Genomic DNA, 24,437 nt, shown 5'->3' with positions numbered 1-24,437 from the left:
TATTATAAAGAAGCATTTTAGTTCACTCCAAACTATTTTCCATTTTCAGCCCCTGAAAACCCCAGGCCAATCAATCAAGTATTTCTTAAGTGTCTAACATACATAATAAGGGGCTGTCCTAAGCACCAAGGACACAAAGGCCAAAATATAACAATCCTTTCTTTCAAGGATGAGGCAGGAGGCAAACAAACAAAGGAAATGGGGAAGGAGGAGAGGGGAGCAAGTATTAGGAGAGACTTCATGGGAAATATGCCACATAAACAGGGTTTTCAAGGAAACTAAGATTTTAAGAGACAGAGGCCTATAAGGTATCAAGTGCAAGGCCATTTTGGCTACCCTGGAAAGTACAGGAAAGAGAGCAATGTATACAATATGGTTAGAAAGGGAGTTTGTTGAGACCATGGTGAAGAGTTTTAAGGAAAACAAAGAAGCTCATATTTGATTCTAGAAGAAGCATTTTAGGAAAATAACTTCAACACATGTATGGAAGAAGATGGATTGGAGTGAAATATATGAGGCCAGGAAACCAATGAGAAGGTTGTTATAATGATAGGCAAGATGATCACCTGAACTAAGGTGGTAGCTATGCAAGTTGATGTAAGGGCTTGTATAGCGATGAGAAATATCGAGAAGGGAGAAATGAAAAGATTTGTTAAGTGCTGATTATGCAGGACAAGGGAGAGAGAGGAATCAAAGGTAACAACAATATTGGGCAACTGAGTTAATAGAAAGGCTAGGCAGTACCACTGATGGAATGAGGATGAGATTAAAAAAAAAAAAAGGCCATCATATTTGAATATTTCCCATAGACTTTGGGATCATGCCTAAGACCCTACTTCCATCACCTGTTTCCCAAATCCTTATGAGTGATAAAATAAAACTATATTAAGTAATAAATTATTTAATGATTTTCCAGTTTTGCCTTTTTTCTATATTAAAATACTGAATAAGAGTAAATAAACTCCATCAATGATTCTATTCTAAACTGGTCTCATTAAAATAATTACATTAACATTCATTTTTTAAAATGCATACCTTCTTAGAACCAATATTGTTTATTCTTTCCAAAGCAGAAAAGCACTATGGGCTAGGCAATTGGGGTTAAGTGACTTGACAGGGTCACCCAGCTAAGAAGATTCTAAGGCCAGATTTAAACGCAGGATCTTTCATCTCCAGGTCTGGCTCTCAAACTACTGAGCAACCTAGCTGCTCCAATTAATATTAACATTTAAAAATAAAACATTTCATCTCTCAGCATACTTCTCTGGTTTGGTGTGAAACTGTCTCCAAGCATTTCTTTTCCAAAAACCTAGGGCATAGCTTTATCTAAAACTCTTTACATGTTACAAAGAAGCACATAGAATAAACTCATTCATTAGGTGACATTTGTAGTACAATATCCAATTTCTGGAGCCATTCTTTAAAAAGGGGGACACAAATCACAAAGCAAGCCATAAGACAATGACTTTTTATAAGTCAAGAAGTGCAGGAGGTAGTAGAAATACTTAGCAAAAGAAGAAAAGAGCCAAGGCTGGGGGGAGATGCTAAAACAGTAGGATTATAACATCCAGGGAAATAATGGTTCTGCACTCCAAGATCCCAAGATCTAGAGCTGGAAGGGATTGTCAAAATTATCAAGTACAACCTTGTAATATTATAGATGAAGAAAGGGAGATGAGGTTGTGACCTGCCTTCCTCAAAAGACCACAGGCAAATTTCTCTTAAATGTGGTCATCTCATCCCTTTAATGCTGTGCAATCTTGGTTCAGATCTATAAGTGAGACCCCTGTGTCCAACAATTTCTTAATCCCTAAATTCATGGCTTTTCCTCTGACCTCTTGTTAACCTTTTAACAAAATCTGAAACTATCATCCATCACATATTCTCTCCTCCTTCCTGATTCTTTTATTTGCCTTGTCTCCTTCTAGGCCTTCTTTCTGGATTATCATTTGTGTCCTAACCCCTGGATACTGCCCCAGCCTCCTCCTTTCCTCCTTTCTTTGGGTCAATTAATCAGTTCCCACAGGTTAAATTATCATCTCATTGCAGATGACCACCTCCAAATCCCACAGATATTTCACACTATTATTTACGATAAATCATAATTCTCTTTCTACCAAGGGTATCACTATGTTTCTAATTCCTTGCTATTATCTAATCATCTCAGAATTATGTCAGCTCTGCCCTTCGTCACACTCTTCATATCCAAAGAGTTGTCAAATCTTGACACAATCTCTTGCACAGGCTTGATCAAGTCACTTTCCTGCTTAAGCTTCAGTGGCTCCCTAGCACCAGAGGAGTAAGATATAAACTAACTCCCTTGTCATTTAAAGCATTTCAAAAGCATGCCCCCCCAATCTTTTATTTCTAGGCCAATTTCATGTACCCAACCTTCCACTGACTACCTTCCACCTTTTTGCACATGCACAAGTCTAAAATGTCTCTCTCCTCCCTTCCCCACATTAGAATCACCAGTTCAACTTACAGTTCAAATCCCCTGACACTCCTACACAAAGCATAGGGTAGGGGGCAAAACTATATAACTTCGGAAGTTTCCTGCTATAAGTGAAATACACAGATTATAAAGAATTAAGTCAAAAGAATTACTTTCAAAGGTCAGCAGGATCACAGCTATCACACTGGAAAGAATCTCAGAGACTCTCTAACCCGGTGTTGCGGGGACCTATATGCCAGAGGGGGCTGCTCCCCTCCCCTTCTCCACACACACCTGAGGACATTTTTCACATGACCCTCCCCTCTACCCAGCAGCAGTCCTATGGGAGCTCTTCCTCGCTCCTCTGTCTGGGGTAAAGCAGGGGGAGGGGGAGGGTGCCTCACATGGAGCATGAGGGTTGCAGTTTGGGCACTCAGTCTCTAAAAGGTTTGCTATCACTGTTCTAACCCAACTATCACATCTTATAGATGGGGAAATTGGGTCACTCAAGAGTTTAAGTGCTTGCTGAAGTCATAGGGTAAAATTCAAATTCGGGTTCACTAACAGGCAAAGGAAATAATAATGAAGATCCCAAAATCATCAGGTGATTTTCTCCAAAGAGAAAATTCAATCTAAAGAGCACTTTTTTGTGTGCTAAGGAGAGGGGGCAGATTCTTGTTCTTATACAAGAGAATTCTTATACATCCTATTATTACGAATTACAGTTTAATATTAATTTTCATGGTGCAATTTCTTTATTCTATATATTAAAAGCAACTCACAATCTTCATATAGAATTCAAAAAGGTTCACCTAGAAAAAAACCCTCAAAAATATTTCCAAGAGAATGATCAAATAAAATACTATAAAATTTAAAAAAAAAAATATTTCCAAGACAAAAATAGGAAGAAAAAAACTCAAACCTTCTCATAGTCTTTATTGCATCCAAAACCAAACAGTAGCAAATGTCCATGAGAATCTGTACAGGCAAAATGTTGCCCATCTGGTGAGAACTTGCAATCAAACACAGCACCATGGCCTTGGCCCTCAATCTGAAACACAAAAAAGCAATCAAAAAGGAATTTTAAAATGCTAACTACAATAATGACAACAGCTAACATTTATATGGCACTTACTATGTGCCAGGTAGTTGTGCTAACTGTATTACAACTTACAGATGAAGAAAATGAGGCAAACAGAGATGAAGTCACTTACAAAGGGTCACAAAGCTAGTAGCTACCTGTATTAGACCTCAGGCCCAAAACTCTATGCAGTACGCTGTGAGGAGGTTTTTGTTAATATGGTTTTTAATTCAGCACCAATCCAATATGGTCTATGGCTATCAATCTGGGTATAATTCTAGATCAAGTAAGCAGCAAATCAGAGACCCGTGCAATTTTAGAGTTGGAAAGAACCTTGCACATTATTAAGTAGAACAACTTCATTTTAATGATGAGGAGGCTGAAGTTGAGGAAAGGTAACTCATCTGGCCCAGAATTGAGATAGGTAATAAATGAGAGCCCAGATGTAAAGCCAGGTGATTTCTAATTCCAAATTTAGTGCCTTTCTCTATAAAATCCCTGAGACTCAGGGTTGTTACTTGCCTGTGGTCACACAAAGTTAGCAAGTGTCAAGAGCTAGACTTCAAACCCAGGATTCTTGACTCCAGATCCAGCTGACAATATTTCAAGTCATCAAGTATTTTAATAAATAGAAATGTTTAAAAGTTTTCCACATTTTATTCAAAATAAAATCCATGTCATGTGAATTGGTTATTATCAATAGACCACTGCTATTTATTCACAAGCAAGCTTGGCTCGTGTCAGAAGAGGAATTCCATTTGGGATCTCTAAGATCCACTTTAGACACAAATGAATTGGTTACTAATAAGAGAAGCTCCAAAAATTCTACTGATGTCATTTAGCTCACAGACATGACAACTGAACAAGGAATGATCTTATGATTGCTTTGAAACTGGTTTACAGAGTGATGTCCAAAGTTTTTTCCACCTGTGACTGAACAGCACAAAGAGAAAATAATCATTCTTAATTTCCGCTCAGATTTGGTCCAAGTCTCCCTTGGAGATGTATTACATGTATTACAATGTTTGCTAATAACATCTTGACTTAACTTGAGGGAAAAGGTTTTTTAAGTAAATCACAAAATACCAAACCAAGTCTCTCAATCAACATTTATTCATTATTGACTGTCATATATTTTATTTATAAAACCAATGAATCTCAATTGAAAAGTCCCTCCAAGTACAAAGATCAAAACCCATCCCTTAGTGATCCCTTCCAATGCAATTCTTATTCACAGCCTCTTATAAATTCACCACAGGAACATAGGAATGTTTCCTCTTCTTCTCACAAAGGTGCTTAGATCCCAAATGATATATGGGCTCTCAGATGGCTATTACTTTCATCATTTCCCCATTTTTTTTCTGGTCAAACATTCATACATTTTTAGTAAAACACACTATTTGATTTGGTACTTAAAAAATTTTTTTTGCAGTAGAAATTGAATGATTCTAAGATGACTATATCTAAGAAAGATAGTTACACATGTGCACAATGAATAAAATGCTTATTTACCTAGAGGTAGTATAAAAATGTTCTATCTTCATGATCATATAAAAAAGCAACTAATGCTTTTATATTTTTTTAACTTACTTGGAAAATGCCTATAGTTCATCTGGAAATGAGTACACCTTAAGTAGTACCAAGGCCTCTTCTCTAACCCTTTTATTATAGACGTTGTAATAGAAATCAGTAAGTAAGTTATTTAAAACCCAGATTTTAAGCAACCCCGGTTTCTCTCACCATGTTAAAGTAATTTCGAATTTTGGTTCCTCGTTCAAGGTCCCAAATAAAAATGTTCCCATCATGTCCTGCAGAAAGCATGATCCTTTGGTCAAATGGATGTGCTTCCAAAACGAACACTTCATCATCATGTCCCTAGGGTACAAACAGAGTTTAAGGAGTAACATTACCATCTGCCTTTTGTCCTCCAAAAAAGGCCCAAGAAGTGCTTCATGTATATTATGCACAGTGAAACTTTTGGCAATCACAAGTGAGCAATGCACACAAACTCATTTTAAATTTATACACGCACAAAAGACACAGGGGGCCCTTTTACATGCCAGCAATTTCTGAGGAGTCCTTACAGAACCAAGAATGTCAAATGGAAGTCTAGAAATCAGACAATTTAGCTCTTGAACAGTGGAGCTGATATTTTCGAGGCTTGCTAGTTACAGGACTAGACAACAAAGGTCTTTTAGTGACCGTGGACACAAAGTCAAAACCTCATTTTCATAAAGCAGCTGCCTATTTTCTCCTCTAAGTCAAAAAACCGGATCCATTAGAAAATATTATTCATATCACTTTCTGACCCAAAAGAACACTGTGTCAGTGGCAGCCACAAAGGAAAAGGCCAGAATGCCCCAAGGGCCACAGTGCCCTCTTTAGGGAAGAGGGTTACATAAGTTTTCACTATAACCATGAGCTGGTGGATCTGAAGCAGCACAAAACTCTCTTTTAACTAAATAGGTACTTCAAGAATAGTAATGGAGCACTTTTACAGACTACTTTCAACTTTACATAGTATTTCCTAACGATAACTCGGGGGTGCAGTTATTCTGTGTATGTGTAGCATGTCAGTCCTATTTTACAAAAAAGGGTAACTCAAGTGTACATGGAGAGAGCTGGTGCCTGGATCACAGGCACTCTTTCTCTGAAAGAGAAGCGATTCACTTAGGTCTCTGATGCGAAGTACAAAGTCCTTCCACTAAACCCTATTAATGACTGAATACCAGGATTGCTGTCACTACTGAAAGAATAGTCCATTATCTAAGAAAGCTGTGTGGACAGGTCTGGAAATTCTGAATGTAAACATGGCAGTAAAAATCTCTTTTAATGAGCATCACAACAATGGATTCCAAATAAAAATACTGTGCTTCAGTCCCCACAGGTGTCACTTAGTAAAAAATTCTTTGTTGTTTTAGTTAAAACAAAGGCTGTTTCAACAATGAGAAATAACAGAACAATTGGCTTTTCTAGAATTTGATCAAATCAGGGCAATTACCTGCATGTGACAATATGCTGCTTCACACATATCCTATCCAATTGGAAGAGAATGGGGGGGGGGGGGGGGGGGAGGGGAGAGAGTCGATTTTGTTCTCCCATAAATGCATTTACCTTTCACCTCTACCTGCTTCAAACAGTTCCTCCAAATCTAAGTCAGAAACCTTCCTGAAGTTTCAAAACCACCTTTACAACTCATATACTAAACAGATGGAAGGACATGGGAATAGGTAGACATGTACCCTTGCCATCTCATCCTCTTTGGCTTAAGCTGATACAAAAAAATGTTTCCTGGCTTTATCATATCGAGTTATTCAAATAAGCAATTACTAGAAATGCATCACTGTAACAACATAACAAACAATGGATGTGTCATTGAGTATATTTTTGGTATAATTCTGCCTGTCATTACACACTGTAGATAGTGTAAACACCTATAAAAATAGGTATCAATCTGAAGTAGTCAAAAGACACGAACAGGCAGTTTTCAAGGGAAGAAATCAAAGCTATTAACAACCAAATGAAAAAAAGGATGAAGGCAGGTAGCTAGCTGAGTGGATTGAGAGAAGGGAGGTCCTAGGTTCAAATTTGGCCACAGATACTTCCTAGTTATATAATTCTGGGCAAATCACTTAACCTCCATTGCCTAGCCCTTACCACTCTTCTGATCTAGAACAATACACAATATCGATTCTTAGATGGAAGGGAAGGGTTTTTAAAAATGCAAGAGAATAGCTAGGAAAAAAATGCATCTAAAAGCAACTCTTTGGTTCTACCTGACGCTCATCATAGACTGGCAAAGATGACAAGAGGAAAATGGCAAATGCCGGAGGAGCTGTGTGCAAACAGGCACACCAATGCACCATTGGAAGAACTACAATAGTCCAGCCACTATGGAAAGCAATTTGGAATTTGGAATGCCTTCAAAATTATGCTCTTTTTTAAAAAATTAAAATAAAATTTTTATCTCTATTTTAAAAATATTTTCCAATGTTTACATGATTTATTTTCTTTCCCTCTCCTCATCTCTCCCTGCTTCTGGAGCTGACAAGCAATTACACTGGGTTATAAACAAGTATTATCACTTGTTACCTATTTCCATATCATTCATTTTTGTAATAAGAATAATCTTTTAAAAACCAAAACCCCAAATCATATACCCATATAAATAAGCAATATGTTATGTTTTTCTTCTGTGTTTCTACTCCCATGGTTCTTTCTCTGGATGTGGATAGCATTCTTTCCCATAAGTCCCTCAGAACTATCCTGGATCACTGCATTGCTTTTAGTAGCAAAGTTGACTACATTTGATCATCCCACAATATTTTGGTTTCTGTGTATAATCTTCTGCTTCTGCTCATTTCACTACATATCAGTTCATGGAGGTCTTTCCAGTTCATATAGGAATCATCCTGTTCATCATTCTTTACAGCACAATAGTATTCCATGACCATCATTTACCACAATTTGTTTGGTCATTCCTTAATTGAGGGACACCTCCTCATTTTCCAATTTTTTTTGCCACCACAAAGAGTACAAAGGCCCTCTTTTGTTAACCATCAAAAGCTGAAAACTTAGGTGTTCCCAACTATTGGGGATGGCTAAATAGAGTCCATAAAAATATAAACTTTAAGAAATCATGAAACTGGGGGGCAGCTAGGTGGCTCAGTGGATCAAGAGCCAGACCTAGAGACAGGAGGTCTTAGGTTCAAATCTGGCCTCAGACAATTCCTAGCTGTGTGACCCTGAGGCAAGTCACTTAACCCCCATTGCCTGGCCCTTACCACTCTTCTGCCTTAGAACAAATATATAGAATTGATTCTAAGATGAAAGGTAAGAGTTTAAAAAAAGAAAAGAAATTATGAAACTGACAGTTTCAGAGGAAACTGGGAAGATCTTTATAAAATGACATCGAACAAAGTGAGCAAAACTAGTACAATTGTAAAATACTACTTTTAAAGATTTAAGAACTCTGACGAATAGTCAAAAACAATGGGGCCAGAGGACTAAAACCCAAAGAACTTAAGTATACCACACACCATCTCCCAGAAAGGTGATGAACTTAAAATGTAGAATGAGACATTCAGTTTTAGGAAATTGTTTTGCAGATCCATGCATATGTTGGGAGGGATTTTTTTAAATTATTCAAATAAGGAAGAGGAAGCAGAAGGGACAGATAATATATGTGTAAAGAATAAATAAAATGTAGCACATTGAGGAAAAAAAGAAACTTTTTCTTTGAAGGTAAAAAATTGGAAAGAGCAATCTTTTTATAGTAGGCAGAAGCCTGGGGTTTGATGAAAAAGGGACTTCAAAATAGTATAAGTTACAATATCAAATTGTAAATGAATGAAAACTTATTGTTACAGTTTAAGTTTGAGAACACCCCCAAAAAGCTATGGTCACTTAATGCAGGAACCAAATGAGGGAAGACTTGAGCAGGAGCCTGGAGGCTCAGGTTCTATTCTGGACTTGGCCACAGACTAGGCTTTAGCTCTCCGAACCTTAGTTGCCCAGTCTGTAAAGGGAGAGTTGAGATGAGATATCTCAAAGACACTTGAAAGCTCTTTGATTCGGACTGGAAATTATTGGAAATAAGCAGTTAAGAAGCAAAGCTCAAAATCTCACCACTCACTCTAGAGCATATAATGTGCAGCAATCTCACCCAAATTTGATGGTCACCAAATCTGTCCAACAGTTCTGCTGTGGACCCTATTCTCAATGATGTGGAATATCTTGGGTAGTTTAAAGCATTTTAAAGATTCTGATATAGCATTAATAACAATATCCCAGTCCACATACCAAACCAGGGACTAATTTATGTCTTAAATTAGAACAAAAGAAGAAAAGAGCTCCCTTAATTCTAGATACCAAAGCATTACATGCAAGCATTACTTACTGAAGGCAGAAAACAGGTGAATGTAGGGTACCATAGCCAAAATGTGATACACACAAAAATCTTATATCCTTTATGGGGCTCTTTCAAAGAAAAGAGAAGGAAACCAGAGAGACTATAGGGCCCACATTCAATTTGTAGGCATTATCTCCCTGTGGATGGATCAGAGAGGCAAAGCAATTTGCTTAAGCCATTGAAAACTATCAATAAAAATAGTTTTGAGACTCAGAAAGAACATAAGGCCATTTGAAAAGCCCTATTTTGTTCCCACTCATGACAATGCTCTTCCAATACATGCAAAAATAATGGAATCTTGTGAATAATGAACTACTCCAAAAGTAAAATACTCACAGTTAGATTATGAAGAAGCTGCCCTGTGCTGGAATTCCAGACTTTCAAAAGGAAATTGTTCACTGCCGTAATAACGGTGGTATCATAACGGTCCCAAGCCACCATGGTTACCTTCAGTTTCATTACTTTGTCTTCACCTGTTAAGTTGTGCCTGAACAAAATTATCAGAAAGTCAGCAAAGATGGGAAAAAATGAGAATCCCCATGATAGAAGAGTTATGGGGAAGATATGCACAATAAGCTCTTGCTAGAGGAGTTACGAATTTGTTTGGCTGTTTTAGAAAACCATTTGGAATTATATAACTTAATATCCTTTTCAAATTCGGTAACAAGATAACAAATTCGATAACAAGAACTATAAAAAAAGTTCACAGCAGGAACATCTGTGATAAAACTATGTACATAAGAATGAATAAGTGGCAGGCCAAATTATTAGGAATAACAAATATAAAGAATTCAGAATAAGACAGGATGATTAGAGTGAAAAAAAAAACAATATAAAAAGGACACTATACACAATTAAGACAACAATGTAAATAAAGTCAGCTCTAAGAATAAACAAAACACTAATCTCATACAAAGGTCAATGTTAATACTATACTATCAAAGTTAAAGAAAACTCAGTTAAGCTTAACTTTTAGAGGAATATATTTTGTGTGTGTGTGTGTGTGTGTATGGATGTGTGTGGTGAAGGGTATTGTATGTCTTTCTTGGGAAATGTCTGGTTAAGTCAAAATCTAATATTATCAAGAAATCTGAAAGCAAAATAATAAAATATTCATCACCCTGCAAACTTAAAAAAGAAAATCTAAAATCACAAAATCATGACAAAATTTAGGAAGCTTTTATTTTTGAAAACCCATGATTAGTTAGAGATTGCCTCAATACAAAGAGTGAGAAAATATATGTCCTTACTTAAAAAGCTATAATCTAATGACCATAGTTATTTTCTTTATCAAAAGCCTCCAAAAGCACAGAACAAAGTTTTACCGGCTAATAGCAAAAATTAATAAGAAAATTTGTCTCATCCCATTTCACTTCCAAAAAACGTGAGACATTCAAATTAGAGGGGGGGAGGGAGCAACTGGAACAGTATATTTCAAATTCAGTAAGGTTTCTGACTTTATCAAATACATAACAGTGTTGTGATTTGAGCACAATTTGATTAATGGGTATAGAATTGGCTTTGGGGTTACATCCAAAATGCCAATCAAGGCGGAATTATAGTCCCAAAGAGGTAATTATTAAATATTACTACCAGTGACTCAGGTGATTAAATAGAGAGCATACTTATTAAATGACAAGATGGTAAGTCAAGGGAGTTTACTGACAAGCTGAAATAGATGAATAATAACCTCTCCAATGTTAAATGTACAGTGACAGCCAATAGTGACAACTACAAGGTATCTAGAAACCAAAAATAAGTCACAGAAACAAGGTGGAAAATAGGACCCAGTAAAGCAAGGAAAATTCTTCAGAAGAAAGTAGTTCATGGGGTCATAATGGAAAACAACTTGAATGTAAATAGCTATGGTCCATTGTTTGAGTATGTCTGATGGACAAGAACAAAACAGGAATTACTTGATGATATTGAATGATGACTCAACCAAAAAAGGTTGTACCACCTGCAATAAATTTAAACGATTTCCAACCTCATTCCAACTTAATTTGAACAAAAGTGAAAATAGGGCAAAGTATGTCTTGATAATACTTATTCTCGAAGTCCTTTTCCTAATCACTCCCATGACAGTCTACCATATCAGTAAAACCAAAATACGCTCTTACCCTGTTGCTTTTGTGGTCATGTCAAGCACTATATTCTTCCATTCTTGTTGCTGATACTGCCAAATTTTTGCAGTTCCATCTCGACTTCCACTGACAAATCTCAAGCTTTGAACAAGATTAAAAATAAACATCTCTTGTTATTCTCAAAGTATCATCGTGCTTTGCAGTTGCATGCTCTGTCTAGACTTGAAAGACTTTTCCAAATGCCTCTCAGCTTCCTAATAAGGTTTTGTATGGTCATGAAGTCCAAAAGTGAGTCTTGGCTCAATTTCGAGTGGAATCAATGCCCTTCAAACCTCAGGGAGTCTTCCTCACAGTTTCAGTGTCTTTACAAAATGGGGATAACACATATCCTCATTATCATATAAGGAGAACATGTGAATTTTTTTAGTAATTGGAAGAGAATAAAGTGCTATAAAAGTAAGTACTTCATCTTCACAAAGCCTTGTCAATTTTAGGCATAAAGTACAACAGATTACATGAGTACTTTATGGAGAACCCAAACTTGAAAGAAAAGCCATCAGTGGGGTAAAATGTGCCAGGAAAATGTAGTGTTTCTAGCCTTAGAAAACCACTCAGGGAATGAAATACACATGCTAGAGCCCACTGAAACAGCAAATGTTTTAAAACTGACTGAGTGTGACAGTGATTTGGTAACTTCACATGACATGTTTTTTTTTTTTAAACTGGATTTCTCTCTTGAACATACCAGCATCAAATAAACATAGTACAAGATGTTGTTCTACCTGAAGGCAAAGCAACATTTTCAGAGACTCACAGTGCTGCTTTGGAATATAAATGTCCGGGTCTTTTTGTTCTTGAAAATGTAAACGAGTATAAAATACTATACAGGCCTTAAAAATACTAACTTTAAGAGTACAGGTCTCATCCCTCATCAAGATACATTTTACTGTATGTCAAAGAGTATGAATTGACTTCTGATGTAACTAAATTCATTAATTAACAAAGTGATTTATATATGTATACTATTTTTCATAGTATTAAAATAAATGATCAAAATGTAGTTATCAAACAATGAGAATGCAGTGTTGTCATCCTTTCCTTTAAGAAAGAAGCCAGGGCTAAAGGTTAGAAATTATAATGGCCAGGCAGGGTCCCCAAAATGAGCTTCGTCCATTCCTCAACAAAGATGGGAGCGTATGAGTGTAGAACGTTGCACAATATGTCAAACTTGTTCAATATGTTGGGTAGTTTTGCTACATTTTTCTTCTTCCTTATTTTTATTTTTTTATTATTAGGAAGATATGAATGGGAGAAAAATGTTTTTCCAAGAAGGAAGGGATGTCCGGCATACAGATTCAAATGGCTTGGCTCAGTAAGACCCAATCAGCCCCGAGTATTAGTTTTGGGTTTTGGCAAGATTAGAACAAAGAATATTTACTGTGAAGCCAGCCTTACTCAATATTACAGGAGATAAACAAATGAGTCGTTGCAATATCCCCTTTTGAACATAAGACATTATCGAATAATATGAGGAATGCATGTCCACAACAAAGGACCCAAAGAATCACATCAAAGTCAGCAAAAGAATTTTTTTTCCTTAACCAGCTAACAGTCTCAAAATTTTGCCTAGGACAAGGGATATATGTGCAAGGATGCACTGAATCCATCATACCATACTCTAGTGAGGACACCAAAGAGACACATGCCCCAATCAGTATCTTCATTGAGTTGATAAGATGGAGACATTGAAAGAGTTAAACAAGAACACAAGGAGGGATCAAATGGTAGAAACGTCAAATGGGTAGAAAAGACAATAGGGGCAACAGACAGGTGTCAAACTCCCTGCCCAGGGAGGCCAGCAAAACTTATAGGTTGGGCTGGAACTAGATTCAAATGAATACGAACATAAGATAATTTGTGGTTTTCTAAGTTTCTATGTGGAAGAACAGTTGGGAAAAATGTAAAGGAAGACAAAGAACAAAAGTCAGGAAGGCTCTACAAAGTAGATGGCCTTCTGAAAAAGAATAAGGAGGCCAGCTTCACCCAATGAGAGAGTGCAGCGACAACAGATTAAGCAACACTATGTAAGGACCGACAGAGGAGTGAGAAATGCTTTCCAGATTTCAACCCTCAGAGCTTGAAAGAATGGAGTGGTAGCTATACAAATAAAGTCTGGCAAGGAGCTGGATGGGTATTTGGTTTGTTTGTATTTTGGAGAAAAAGGCAAGGCAGGAAGAGATTTTAAAATAATAGAAAAGACTTCTCTGCACTAAAAAGATATATGATAGATGCCCAACATCCACAAAATTACACCCAAATCTTACCTGTCTCCATTGTTACAAAACTGAACTGCGACAACTTTGTCCTAAGATATGAAACAAAATATTTTTGATTAGAAAGAACTGAATTTTCAGGCAATAAATACAAGGTGTGGTCTTTCTCCTTTCATAGTCATAAGGAAAACGGAGAAGGAAATTTTGATAAATGGAATCTTCAATCATTCTGGGTTCCTAAAATTAAAAGTGGAATATTTCATTTCCTTAAATCAGCAACTAAATAATTGAAATAAGTGATTATCGGCATCAACCTAAGACAGCTCAAATAAAATAAGATATTTTTTTTTTCTGTTTAGCAGTAACTAGAATCCAGGCAAACTGGGCAGTTCAGGGTGACAGCTTAATACACATCACCTTTCTTCTTACAGAATTCTAAGCTCAGATGCCACCACAAAATAACTGTATTCTTAAATGTAACTGAATGAAAGTCTATAAATTTTTGTTCTATTTTAGTAGGCAAATGAGTCACACCCTCCAGTTTGCTTCATTATACTGCAACAGAATTGTTTGACATTTAGTGTGCATTACAGTTCAGATGCTATTTGAATGTCCTTGAAAAAAATAATCAAAAATTAATAAAGCAAAATTTCCCCTTGTTTTTCTTTGTCATAAGGGATTGCTCTCTGGGAAGTAGGAAGAAAATGGAGGTCATGTAAAAACAAAGGACAGCAATAAAAAAATTTTTTTAAAATGTAGGGGCAGCTGGGTGGTTCAGTGGATTGAGATCCAGACCTAGAGACGGGAGGTCCTGGGTTCAAATATGGCCTGAGACACTTCCTAGCTGTGTGACCCTGGGCAAGTCACTTAACTCCCATTTCCTAGTCCTTGCCACTCTTCTGCCTTGGAACCAATACACAGTATTGATTTTAAGACAGAAGGCGAGGGTTTAAAAAAATAACAACAATAATAATTTTTTAAAATGATTAACCAGAATATTTTTGAAGATATGTGTTCAGAATTAAACTGAGGTATAAATAAAAAATTTACTTTTTTCCTGTTTACTCCAGTCACTCATAAAAAATTGAACTAAAAGGCACCTTCAAAACTATGAGTCTTTTCACAACTAGTAAATTTTCCCAGCTGTGATTATGTTTAACTTTTAATAAAAATGTTCCACTATTAAATTCTTTTTTTCCCCAGCTTAAAAAAAAAAAAGGTTAACACAACTTGTGTGATGTTCAGAAACATCCCTGACTCATCCTGCTCCATATTTCCTTGCGGTATGTTTTAGCAGAGGATTTGGCCTTCTACTGCCAAATTCATTGATTGGTTTCAGATGTTCTGAAGGCAAGCCATCTTTTCAAGGTCTAACAACAGCCCCTGATTTTATCAGGGACAGAGGATGTTTGTTTTTTTCTGCCTTCCCTTCATTATTTCATGTTTCTCCACAGATAAAAATATACTCATCTATACTGGCCTTCTAGATCCTTCCCAGCATCCATCTTTTTTGTCCCAAGTCTTTTTCCATATCACTCACCTTCATTCTTTCAGTTTCAACCCTTGGTGAAATTGTACACAATCCCAGCATGGGTAGTAGTTTAAAAATGGATCTTTTGCTTTGTCCAGCACAAATATGAGTAACTAAGCCCTCCCCATTCAGCTTAGTAGAAGCATCTGCTCAACAGACACACAACCCAGATGCCAAGTTTTTGCTGCTACAGTTAGTGGCTAGTCTATGATTAGGTTATCAATGAATAGTTAATAGAAAGTAGAAGGCACAATTGTGGTTCAGAAAGAACCATCGCATGAGGAGAAGTCTAAATATAGGTTCTTAAGCTAAGAAAAGCAGCAAGTGTAAATATTCCCAAAGGCATAGGGCTGAGGTTATAGATGTCGATATTACAGCTAATTTCTGAAACATGAATCGTTCTGTGCCTGAATGTATATCTTTTTAAAGGCATTTTTTACCGAATTTTTAAAAATTTTTAAATTTTAAATTTCAATTTACCAATTACCGATTGGAAATGAAAACATACAGAAATATAAAGCTGAGTACTTTCAATTTCGGCCTTTACGATTTTGGCAAGAGAGCTTGCTAGGCGTACAGTTACAGAGGGCTTCTTAATCAGCAGCATTCCCTCCCACCAGGTTCCAGAGCCAGTAAGCATCTAGACTGTGGGAAGGGGATGTGTGGAAAGTGAACAGGGGTAGAACTGTGCTATCATGGCTCCACATTTCCTGAAAAAGCCACAGGGGAGTGAAGATAGCCAGAGAGAGAAAGGTGCCAGTCACTAGTGGCTTTCACTCCAAGCAAGCAGCTGTTCCCTATATGAAAGGCTGTTATTGATAACTAAGTGCGATTACTTTCCATAAATCTTTGATGAACTTCTGAAAACAATCAGACTAAGATCAACAACTCAGTTCCATCAAAGAAACTTTTCTAAGACATACTTAATATTAGTATGTCTTCTATTAGCATATAGATTTTTAGAGCAACTAGTAAGCATAACTAATGAAGCATAGCAATCTAAAAAATTCTTTTTCTTTAAGAGGATTTTCAAAAACTTTCAATGTGGTTTTTCAAAGAAAAAGCCACGTATGTTTTCATTTCTTCCAATGTAGCTTGAAGGAGAACTTCTCCTTAACATTTGCAGACATACTAAAACCTAAATGTTATACTGATCTATCTTCATTACTACAGACACCTTGTTGTGAAGGTACAAAATCTCTGTAAGTTATAGAACACAGACATATATTAAACAGGATACAGGCATAAAAAGAAATGAAACTAACTGCATGGAGGAAAACTGAAATTTCTCATTTCACTCTTACCGTATGTGACTCTAACTCAGCAATTTTTTCAGGGGACTCTGATCCCAAGTAATATATTCTAATCACATGGTCAGTGCTACCTGTAACAATGAACATGCCACCTAGAGGGGGGGAAAAATGAAAGGTGACCAAAAGAACTTAAATCTTTGAGATTAACTTTCAGGATAGTATGCTATATACTAATTTGAGTAAAATGCTAGCAAGGTATATTAAGATTCTCCCCTTACCACCAATGAAAAATTATATCTTTTAATGAAATAAAACCAAACAAAATAAAAACCCCAAACAATACTAAAAACCCAAGAGCAGTATAAAAAGCTAAATAGATCATTCAACAAAATACACAAAAAGCACAGTGAAAACAGACAGGAACTTTAAAAAGCAGCCACAACCAAAAGAAAGTCATTTCTTTAGAATTTATGTAAAAGCAACATATGAAATCTACTGTATAACTTTCCAGTGCATGGAAAACTCCAAAATGGTATTAGGCTTATAAGACTAACATTACTTTAAAGCTTACTGAAAAGCCATGCAATATTTAAAATCATAAGTGAATAAGGCCCACCACCCAAGTAAACAAATTTCCCTGAGATTAAATTCGGCTTGGATTGTAATGTCTCCATAATGTCATCATTATCATTTAGCAGCACAGTTCTGGTTCTCATGGGGCACTAGGCTGCATGTTGTGCAGAAAGCCATTGATGTAGATTGTCCCCAGCTCTCTTGGGGCTTATGGCCAATTTAAATGCTTCGCTCTTCTTCTTCCAAATAAACCACATGCCATTCAAAATTATAATATGCAGAAAAAAATCAGGACTAGAAGAATAACTTATACATGTAGACATTCACGATTCCCAAAAGAAACATACCCGAGAGGATAATTTTAAAAGGAAAAAACAAAAAAAAAAAAACAAAATAGCTTATACACAAGTTTTGTATGTATAAAAATATCATTAAAAAATATCAAGAACTGCTTAGCAGCTACTTTGTAGCCAAAAAATAAATGGAATCAGTTGAAGTGGTATCTTTGTGCTGCTATACATCCTATCTAACGTCCACCTACATCTCAACAGGGGAGCTTGTCCTCCACAAGTACAGCTGGAAAGAAAGGGCAGACTCTGAGCACTTTGACAAATGACTCTGATGACATCAGACTTTTATGTGTCCAGGACATGGCCCACTTATGAGACTGCACTGAAAACTCCTTGAGGACAGGGGCTACATATCTTTTCATCTAGCTCAGCACGTCAATGGAATAACTATCGAATGGAAATAACCAAGGATGTGAAGGTTTAGAAAAGCCTGGTACCTTTCATTGCAACAATCAGGGGGTCTTGAGTCAAATGTACTGGGAATTAAAGTATGTGTGTGAAGAACCTCATAGCTGGGGGTACTGGCCAGGGGTGGGGGGGGAAGATAATAAAAAATGTGAACAGCAACAAGGATTAACTTTAAATAGCCCTTAAAGGTTTGGAAAATCCTCAAAATAAATTATCTCACTGGACCTTCACAATCCTATGAGACAGGTGTTATTTTTATCTTCAACTTACGGATAAGGAAACTAAGACTGAAAAGGGTTAAGTGACATGCCCATATTAATAAATCCATCAATCTAATGTCTGAGGAGGAATTGGAACTCAGGCCTTCTTGACGCCACTTAGAGCAGCACTGCCTCCAACATCACGATGTACCAGCAGACCAAGGGCCATTTTCCCATCATTGTCAGTCAGCTCTCAGTATCAGATGATCATTATCCAAATCAGTAGATTACAAAGAGGGTTGGTAACTTCTCACTCATCCAAGAATTGAATCAAATTAAACATTAAATACCTATGCCTACTATGTACAGAGAATGTGATAACAAAGACATAAGAACTTGTGCTGCCTTCTAGGAATTTACCTTCTAATAGGTATGTGAGGAGACTTGGGAAGGGGTGAGAACAATTCCTCACCAAAGGTGGCATCTGATAAAGGACCCGGGGGGTGGGGGTAGGGGGGTGGGGGGGTGGGGGATATATGGGAAAGCACAGCTAGGAGAGGGAATGCTTCAGTTGGTCAGCTAAGACCAGCTCCCTGCCCTTGTGGGGCTTACAGTCTAATAAGGGGATAAATAGAACCCAGTAAATGTATCAGACAAGGGTAGACCAAATGCTATATTCACCAATCTATATTTAACAGCATCTCCACTGGAAATTAGGGCAGGGTGGGGAGGGAGTGCCAGAAGAAGAGGTCAAACAGAAATGAAATTACACTTACATTTACTGTTTCTTGGCTGATAAAGTTTGGTAAGAAACAATGGGACTGAAAGTCATAAGAAATTGAGCTTGGGGATTATCTTTAGGTTACTTCTTCGTATCCTTTTCCCTGATTCCATAGCAAGTGTGCGTAAGCCTTAAAAAAACTACTCTGGATTACATTTTACTTAAAAGAGTTCCAAAAGGTCTGTCACACCCTACTTTAGGTAAGACATCCATTCATTCATCCTCAAAAGGCATCAAAACAGGATTTTGCAATCACATCATGAAAGGGAAAAATAAAATTTATATCTGCAAGAATTTCCATAATATTTTAACTGTCTGGTGAAATAAGGTCAAATATTTTTTAATATACATACCAGAACTAAAAGATGAGCAAGAAATCTGAACTCCAGGTCTAGATCTCTCAGTAAATTTCAGTGGGCGATCCCTAAAAACACAAGTATATTTTTGTCATTATCCTTAACAAATTTTAACCCTAATCACCAGATGGGGATGCCTAAGTTAAATGGGAACTGATACTAGATAATACATCAGTGAAATGGCAGCTGGGATTCCCCCTAAAACTCAGAAATATGCTTGCCAAGGCTTATTATAATCTATCATGATTACCTATAACTTTAATAATCATAATACAAATACCTTGGATTTATATTTATCTCATTTAATTCTCAACAAAACCTTGTAAGGTAAGTGCTATTATTATCCCCATCTTAGAAATCAAGAAAACAGGGGGAAGCTGGGAGGCTCAGTGGATTGAGAGCCAGGCCTGGAGATGGGAGGTCCTGGGTTCACATTTGACCTTAGACACTTCCCAGCTGTGTGACCCTGGGCAAGTCACTTAACCCCCATTACCTAGCCCTGACCACTCTTCTGCCTTGGAACCAATACACAGTATTGATTCTAAGATGGAAGGTAAGGGTATTAAAAAAAAAAAAGTCAGGAAAATGAAGCAGACAAGAGATCAAGTGACTTGCCCAGGGCCACAAAGCTATTGAGTATCTGAGGATGGATGAAAACTCGGGTCCAGTGCACTATCCACTGTGCCATCTAACTAAATTACATTCAATTGACCATGTTACTTAATAATGATTATAGTGAGACTATAACTCTAAAGAGGCAAATTCTGTGCAATACAGGAAATTTTAACAAATAGTCTCCCCTAGCATTTACTGGGACAAGGACTCTTATTCTAAAACTTCCCCCGAATCTACTGAATGAATTTCCCCCATATGGCAACAAATGAAGAATTTCTTGGCCTAGAGGCCTAGGATTTGCTTGCTCCCACCCTCACTTACTTGAATTTCAGTGTGTTCACATGCCACTGCCAGAAGCAAATCGTTCCATCAGCACCAGTTGAAGTGAGGTAACGAGTTGTTCCTTTCCTTGCTGGGCAAAACTAGGGAGAAAAGCCAAGAAGAATAATTATTCTCAAGCCTACATTATTTCAAACTTTTAAATAACAAATCATTTCAATAAATATACTTTAAAAGCTTACCTAATCTACTAATCTGAGCTTTCATCCACTGAACAATAAGTAGCTTGTTTTATAAAAAATTGCTAAGAAATTTAACAAGAAGGTATATTTTAAACAAAATATTTTGTTCCACAAAAGATTTGAAGACCATTCTATCATTTTATTATCTAAGCATCAATTTACTCATCCGTAAAATGAATAAGATATTGGCCCTTTCTTTAGAGGATCATAGCATGCCTTGATTTAAATTACCTATTTTTGTATTTACAACAAAATAAATCAAAAAGAATTCAGCATCATTGTATTAAATTATATAGATAAAACCCCACGTAAAATCTAAAAATTTTAAAATTCAGTAGACTTTCATCCATGTTCAACATACCTAGTTCAGAAAAAAAAACCCACAAAATTGTAACTAATTTTTTTTTTAAAAAACCCTTACCTTCCATCTTGGAGTCAATACTATGTATTGGCTCCAATGCAGAAGAGTGGTAAGGGCCAGGCAATGGGGGTTAAGTGACTTGCCCAGGGTCACACAGCTGGGAAGTGGCTGAGGCCAGATTTGAACCTAGGACCTCCCGTCTCTAGGCCTGACTCTCAATCCACTGAGCCACCCAGCTGCCCCCAAATTGTAACTAATTTAATAATGATCAAGAAATCCAATGACAAATTATAACTGACTTAGGTGACCCTATAATTGTAGGAAAAGTCAGTCAGAAGTCCATGAGCTAGCAGAAAAGAGGGTATTACCAGAAAAGTTGGTACCAGTACAAACAAATCCATATAACCACTTGATAGGAGCAGAGATACTTATACTTTTCCAGACTACAATAAATCAAAGGACAAAATATATAAACTTACAACCAAGAATAAGGTACCCTGTCCTACATAGTCCTACTGAGGTGGAGGCAAGGGGGTGGAATGACTCTATAATTTATCATGAGAAGACCAAAAATGAGTAGGAATTTTGAAATTCAAACATAAGTCAAAAGAAAATTCATTTCAGTAACTGGAAGGAGCTTTAGACGGCTAATGGAAATAGAAGAAACATGTGTCCCTTCAGAACCTTAATGATTTCAAAGAGTACTGAAAAAGTTAGGAGAAACAGAGGGAGAAGGATTCTGTTCTGTTCTTACAGTTTTAGGGGAGAAAAGAAAAAGGAATTTGCCAGGAATATTGGTGTAGAAAGGAGGGAGAAGAGACTAGACCTTACTAATTCTCCTAATTGGGGAGTGTGAGAAGAATATATTAAGATGGAGGGGAGGGGGGAGAAATGGACGTAAGATAAACCTGACTCTTATTTATGTGAAAGAGATAAAGGAGGATTAAATATACATATACCCTCCCTACTCCCCAACCGCACACACTCACAGAGTTTGATGTAGAAATAAATCAGACTCAACAGTGAAATAAGCAGGGATAGAGTGGGGAGGTTAAGAGGGAGTTTAATACTAAAGAATGAATAGCACATGTAAAACAACTTTCTTGATCCTGAAAGAGGGGATTAAAAGGGAAAGAGAAAAGAAAAGAAGGTGCCCATCAACTGGGAAATGAAAAGGAAAGCAACTATTCATCTTCCAAATTAAAAATGCACATTCTTTTTATTTCAGTACAAAAACCTTTCAACTCCCAAGAAGCCAATAAAACCCAGTATGTGCCCAATTCCTCATGAATGGGTGGGATGTCCCACAAATAACTAGTTGAGCTCAAATTAACAGCAAAGGAAGAATGAAAAGATGTACATAGTCGTCCTCCAAAGCTCAGCATAAGGGATCATTTTGGAAGGCTGCTGTTCTGCTCACAGCACAAAGGGAATAAAAATAAAAAAGTACGACTTGAATCAGTGGTTTGGCCAAAAAGCTGATTTGGGAGTCACCTGGAAGAAGCACACTATCCTGGAGAGAGATGAACTTCTATTAGGATCTAAAAAATTAAAATCCAACAAGCTGGTGTAAAAGGACAAATTAATGGTCAAATATGTACGTCATGCAAGTGACAAATCTCACTCACCAAATATGAACACATACTACACAAATAAACAAATCAAAAACCTGTTTCTCTCCCTAAAGAGTTTTTCACGACCCCCTAAGGCTCTAAGTCCTCTGGCCCTCCCTAATGGGTGATTAACACACAGAAAACAGATCTAGGTGAGCCTTTTCAAAGTACTAACATAGCATTTTTTTCTTCATTTAACTTTTCTTCTCTTAAACAAGCAGTAGCTGGGCAGCACTGTCCTCGTGTGGTTGACCATCTAACATCTTCCTCCCCCCCCCCCCGCCCCCACAAGCAAGAGTGGAGATGGATATTTCTGCTTTTTCTCTCACCTGTATAGAAGTAATAGAAGCTGAATGCCCCTGAAGGACAGCAACTGGTGCACAGGTACGGAGACACCAAACTCTGACAACTTTATCACAGCTGCCAGCAGCAAGAAGTGTGTTTTCATAGTTCACAGCCATGTCAGAAATTTCGGCAGAATGTCCTCGTAGTGTAGAAAGGAGGCGCCCATCATCAGTAGCCCAGATTTTTACCAAACAATCATCTGAGCCCTGTAATGACAAAGACATAAAAGTAATGTAGTATAGGTACAAAGAAATAGTTAATATACAAAAAAACAATGGTAGTGGTGGTGATGGTGGTAGTGGTAGTGGTAGTGGTAGTAGTAGTAGTGGTAGTAGTAGTAGTAGTAGTAGTAGTAGTAGTAGTAGTAGTAGTAGTAGTAGTAGTAGCAGTAGCAGTAGCAGTAGTAGCAGTAGTAGTAGTTGTGGTAGAAGAGAATGAGTAGTAGTAGTAGTGTTTCTCATTTGATCCTTTCATGAGTTAAGTACTATAGGATTATTCTCATTTTAAAGAAGAAGAAAGTGAGAGTCAGCATGCCTATCATCTACACAGCTAGTAAAAATCCTTGCAAGGGGGATGCTAAAACAGCTTGAGACTGCCAATTCCAAGGCCGGTGCTCTAGTTACTGTACTCTGTTGGAATCCTCAACTATTTCTCCCCTAAAATATTTATGGTAGTATTCTATTGTTGGGGAAGGAGGAGGGTAGCCAAGAACTGGAAACCAAGTGGGCTCCCATCCACTGGGGAGTAGTCAAATCAATTATGGAAGCATATGAATATAACAGAATATTACTGTGATATAAGAAGTAGTGAAAGCAAAGAAAGCTGGGAAAAGTTTAACAAATGATGGCTAGTGAAGGGAGCAGACTCAGAATGGAAAGATGCCTGGGTTTGGTGTACAACAGTAGTATGTCAAAATTAGGGCTACATGCAGACTCAGAAAATCACAAATTAAACACTAGCTCCTATGTTTTACTGTCTTTTTGTTTATTTTGTTTCTCAGGGCAGCTTAGTGCCACTGCGGATAGTGCGCCAGGCCTGGAGTTGGGAGGACCTGGTCTCAGTTACTTCCTCGCTGTGTGACTCTTGGCAAGTCACTTAACCCCGTTTTGCCTAGCCCCTGCCCTTCTGTCTTAAGAGGTGTTACTAAAACAGAAAGGGTTTAAAACACACACACACACACACACACACACACACACACACACACACAAAAACCCTTTTGTGTCAAGACTCCAAGAAGGATACCTCGTCACCTGAGACAGCCTATTCTCTGTTGGAACAGATCAAAAAGCCAACATTTCATTCTGCTTGGCCTAAACTAACCTCTCTCGGATTGTGAACCATGGCTCTCTAAGGATCAAAGAAGCAGTTCTAATCCGTTCTTCCCTGTGGCAGTTTTTCAAAACCTTTAAGAGAAAGCTATTAGGTCCCTTGCAAATTCTCTCTACTAACTTAAGATCACCTGAAAGCCCTCCAGAGCTATGTTCTTTATTACTAACTTCAAGCTGGAATAGAGCTGTGGATTGGTTAAGAAAAACTAATAATCAGCATGTCATGTGAAAAAAAAAACACAAAAATACAACCAATTTATACAAAGGAAGAAAATCCTGATTGAGAATATAGCCTAACTGATATGAAGAATGAGGGGAAAATCAAAATGAGTTTCTATTAATCTTTACTTACTGAAGGAATGATACTTATGAAAATCCACTGGCATGAAATCTACCTTCATGATAAATTGTGAATAGTA

The 24,437-nt window shown here is 37.1% G+C and overlaps 1 protein-coding gene across 6 annotated transcripts in view; it reads right to left on the bottom strand.

Annotated features, from left to right (window-relative positions):
* The window catches only part of BRWD3 (bromodomain and WD repeat domain containing 3), a 129,189-nt gene that overhangs the window by 62,136 nt on the left and 42,616 nt on the right, over nucleotides 1-24,437 (bottom strand). For all 6 annotated transcript variants that reach the window (XR_008914623.1, XM_056809203.1, XM_056809204.1 and 3 more), the window contains exons 8-16: nucleotides 22,675-22,896; nucleotides 20,172-20,272; nucleotides 19,233-19,303; nucleotides 16,619-16,719; nucleotides 13,835-13,875; nucleotides 11,547-11,651; nucleotides 9,763-9,913; nucleotides 5,256-5,390; nucleotides 3,357-3,485 (exon numbers count right to left, since the gene is read on the bottom strand). Coding sequence is in view for 5 of the 6 variants with exons in the window: in XM_056809203.1 (XP_056665181.1) it covers nucleotides 3,357-3,485; nucleotides 5,256-5,390; nucleotides 9,763-9,913; nucleotides 11,547-11,651; nucleotides 13,835-13,875; nucleotides 16,619-16,719; nucleotides 19,233-19,303; nucleotides 20,172-20,272; nucleotides 22,675-22,896 (1,056 nt within the window). In the remaining variant the exon portion in view is untranslated. The remainder of the gene's footprint in view (nucleotides 1-3,356; nucleotides 3,486-5,255; nucleotides 5,391-9,762; nucleotides 9,914-11,546; nucleotides 11,652-13,834; nucleotides 13,876-16,618; nucleotides 16,720-19,232; nucleotides 19,304-20,171; nucleotides 20,273-22,674; nucleotides 22,897-24,437) is intronic.

Source organism: Monodelphis domestica, chromosome X, assembly GCF_027887165.1.
Source record: "Monodelphis domestica isolate mMonDom1 chromosome X, mMonDom1.pri, whole genome shotgun sequence".
NCBI classification, from domain to species: domain Eukaryota; kingdom Metazoa; phylum Chordata; class Mammalia; order Didelphimorphia; family Didelphidae; genus Monodelphis; species Monodelphis domestica.
Note: the sequence above shows the minus strand (reverse complement) of the source record. Positions and strands in the feature narration are given on the sequence as shown.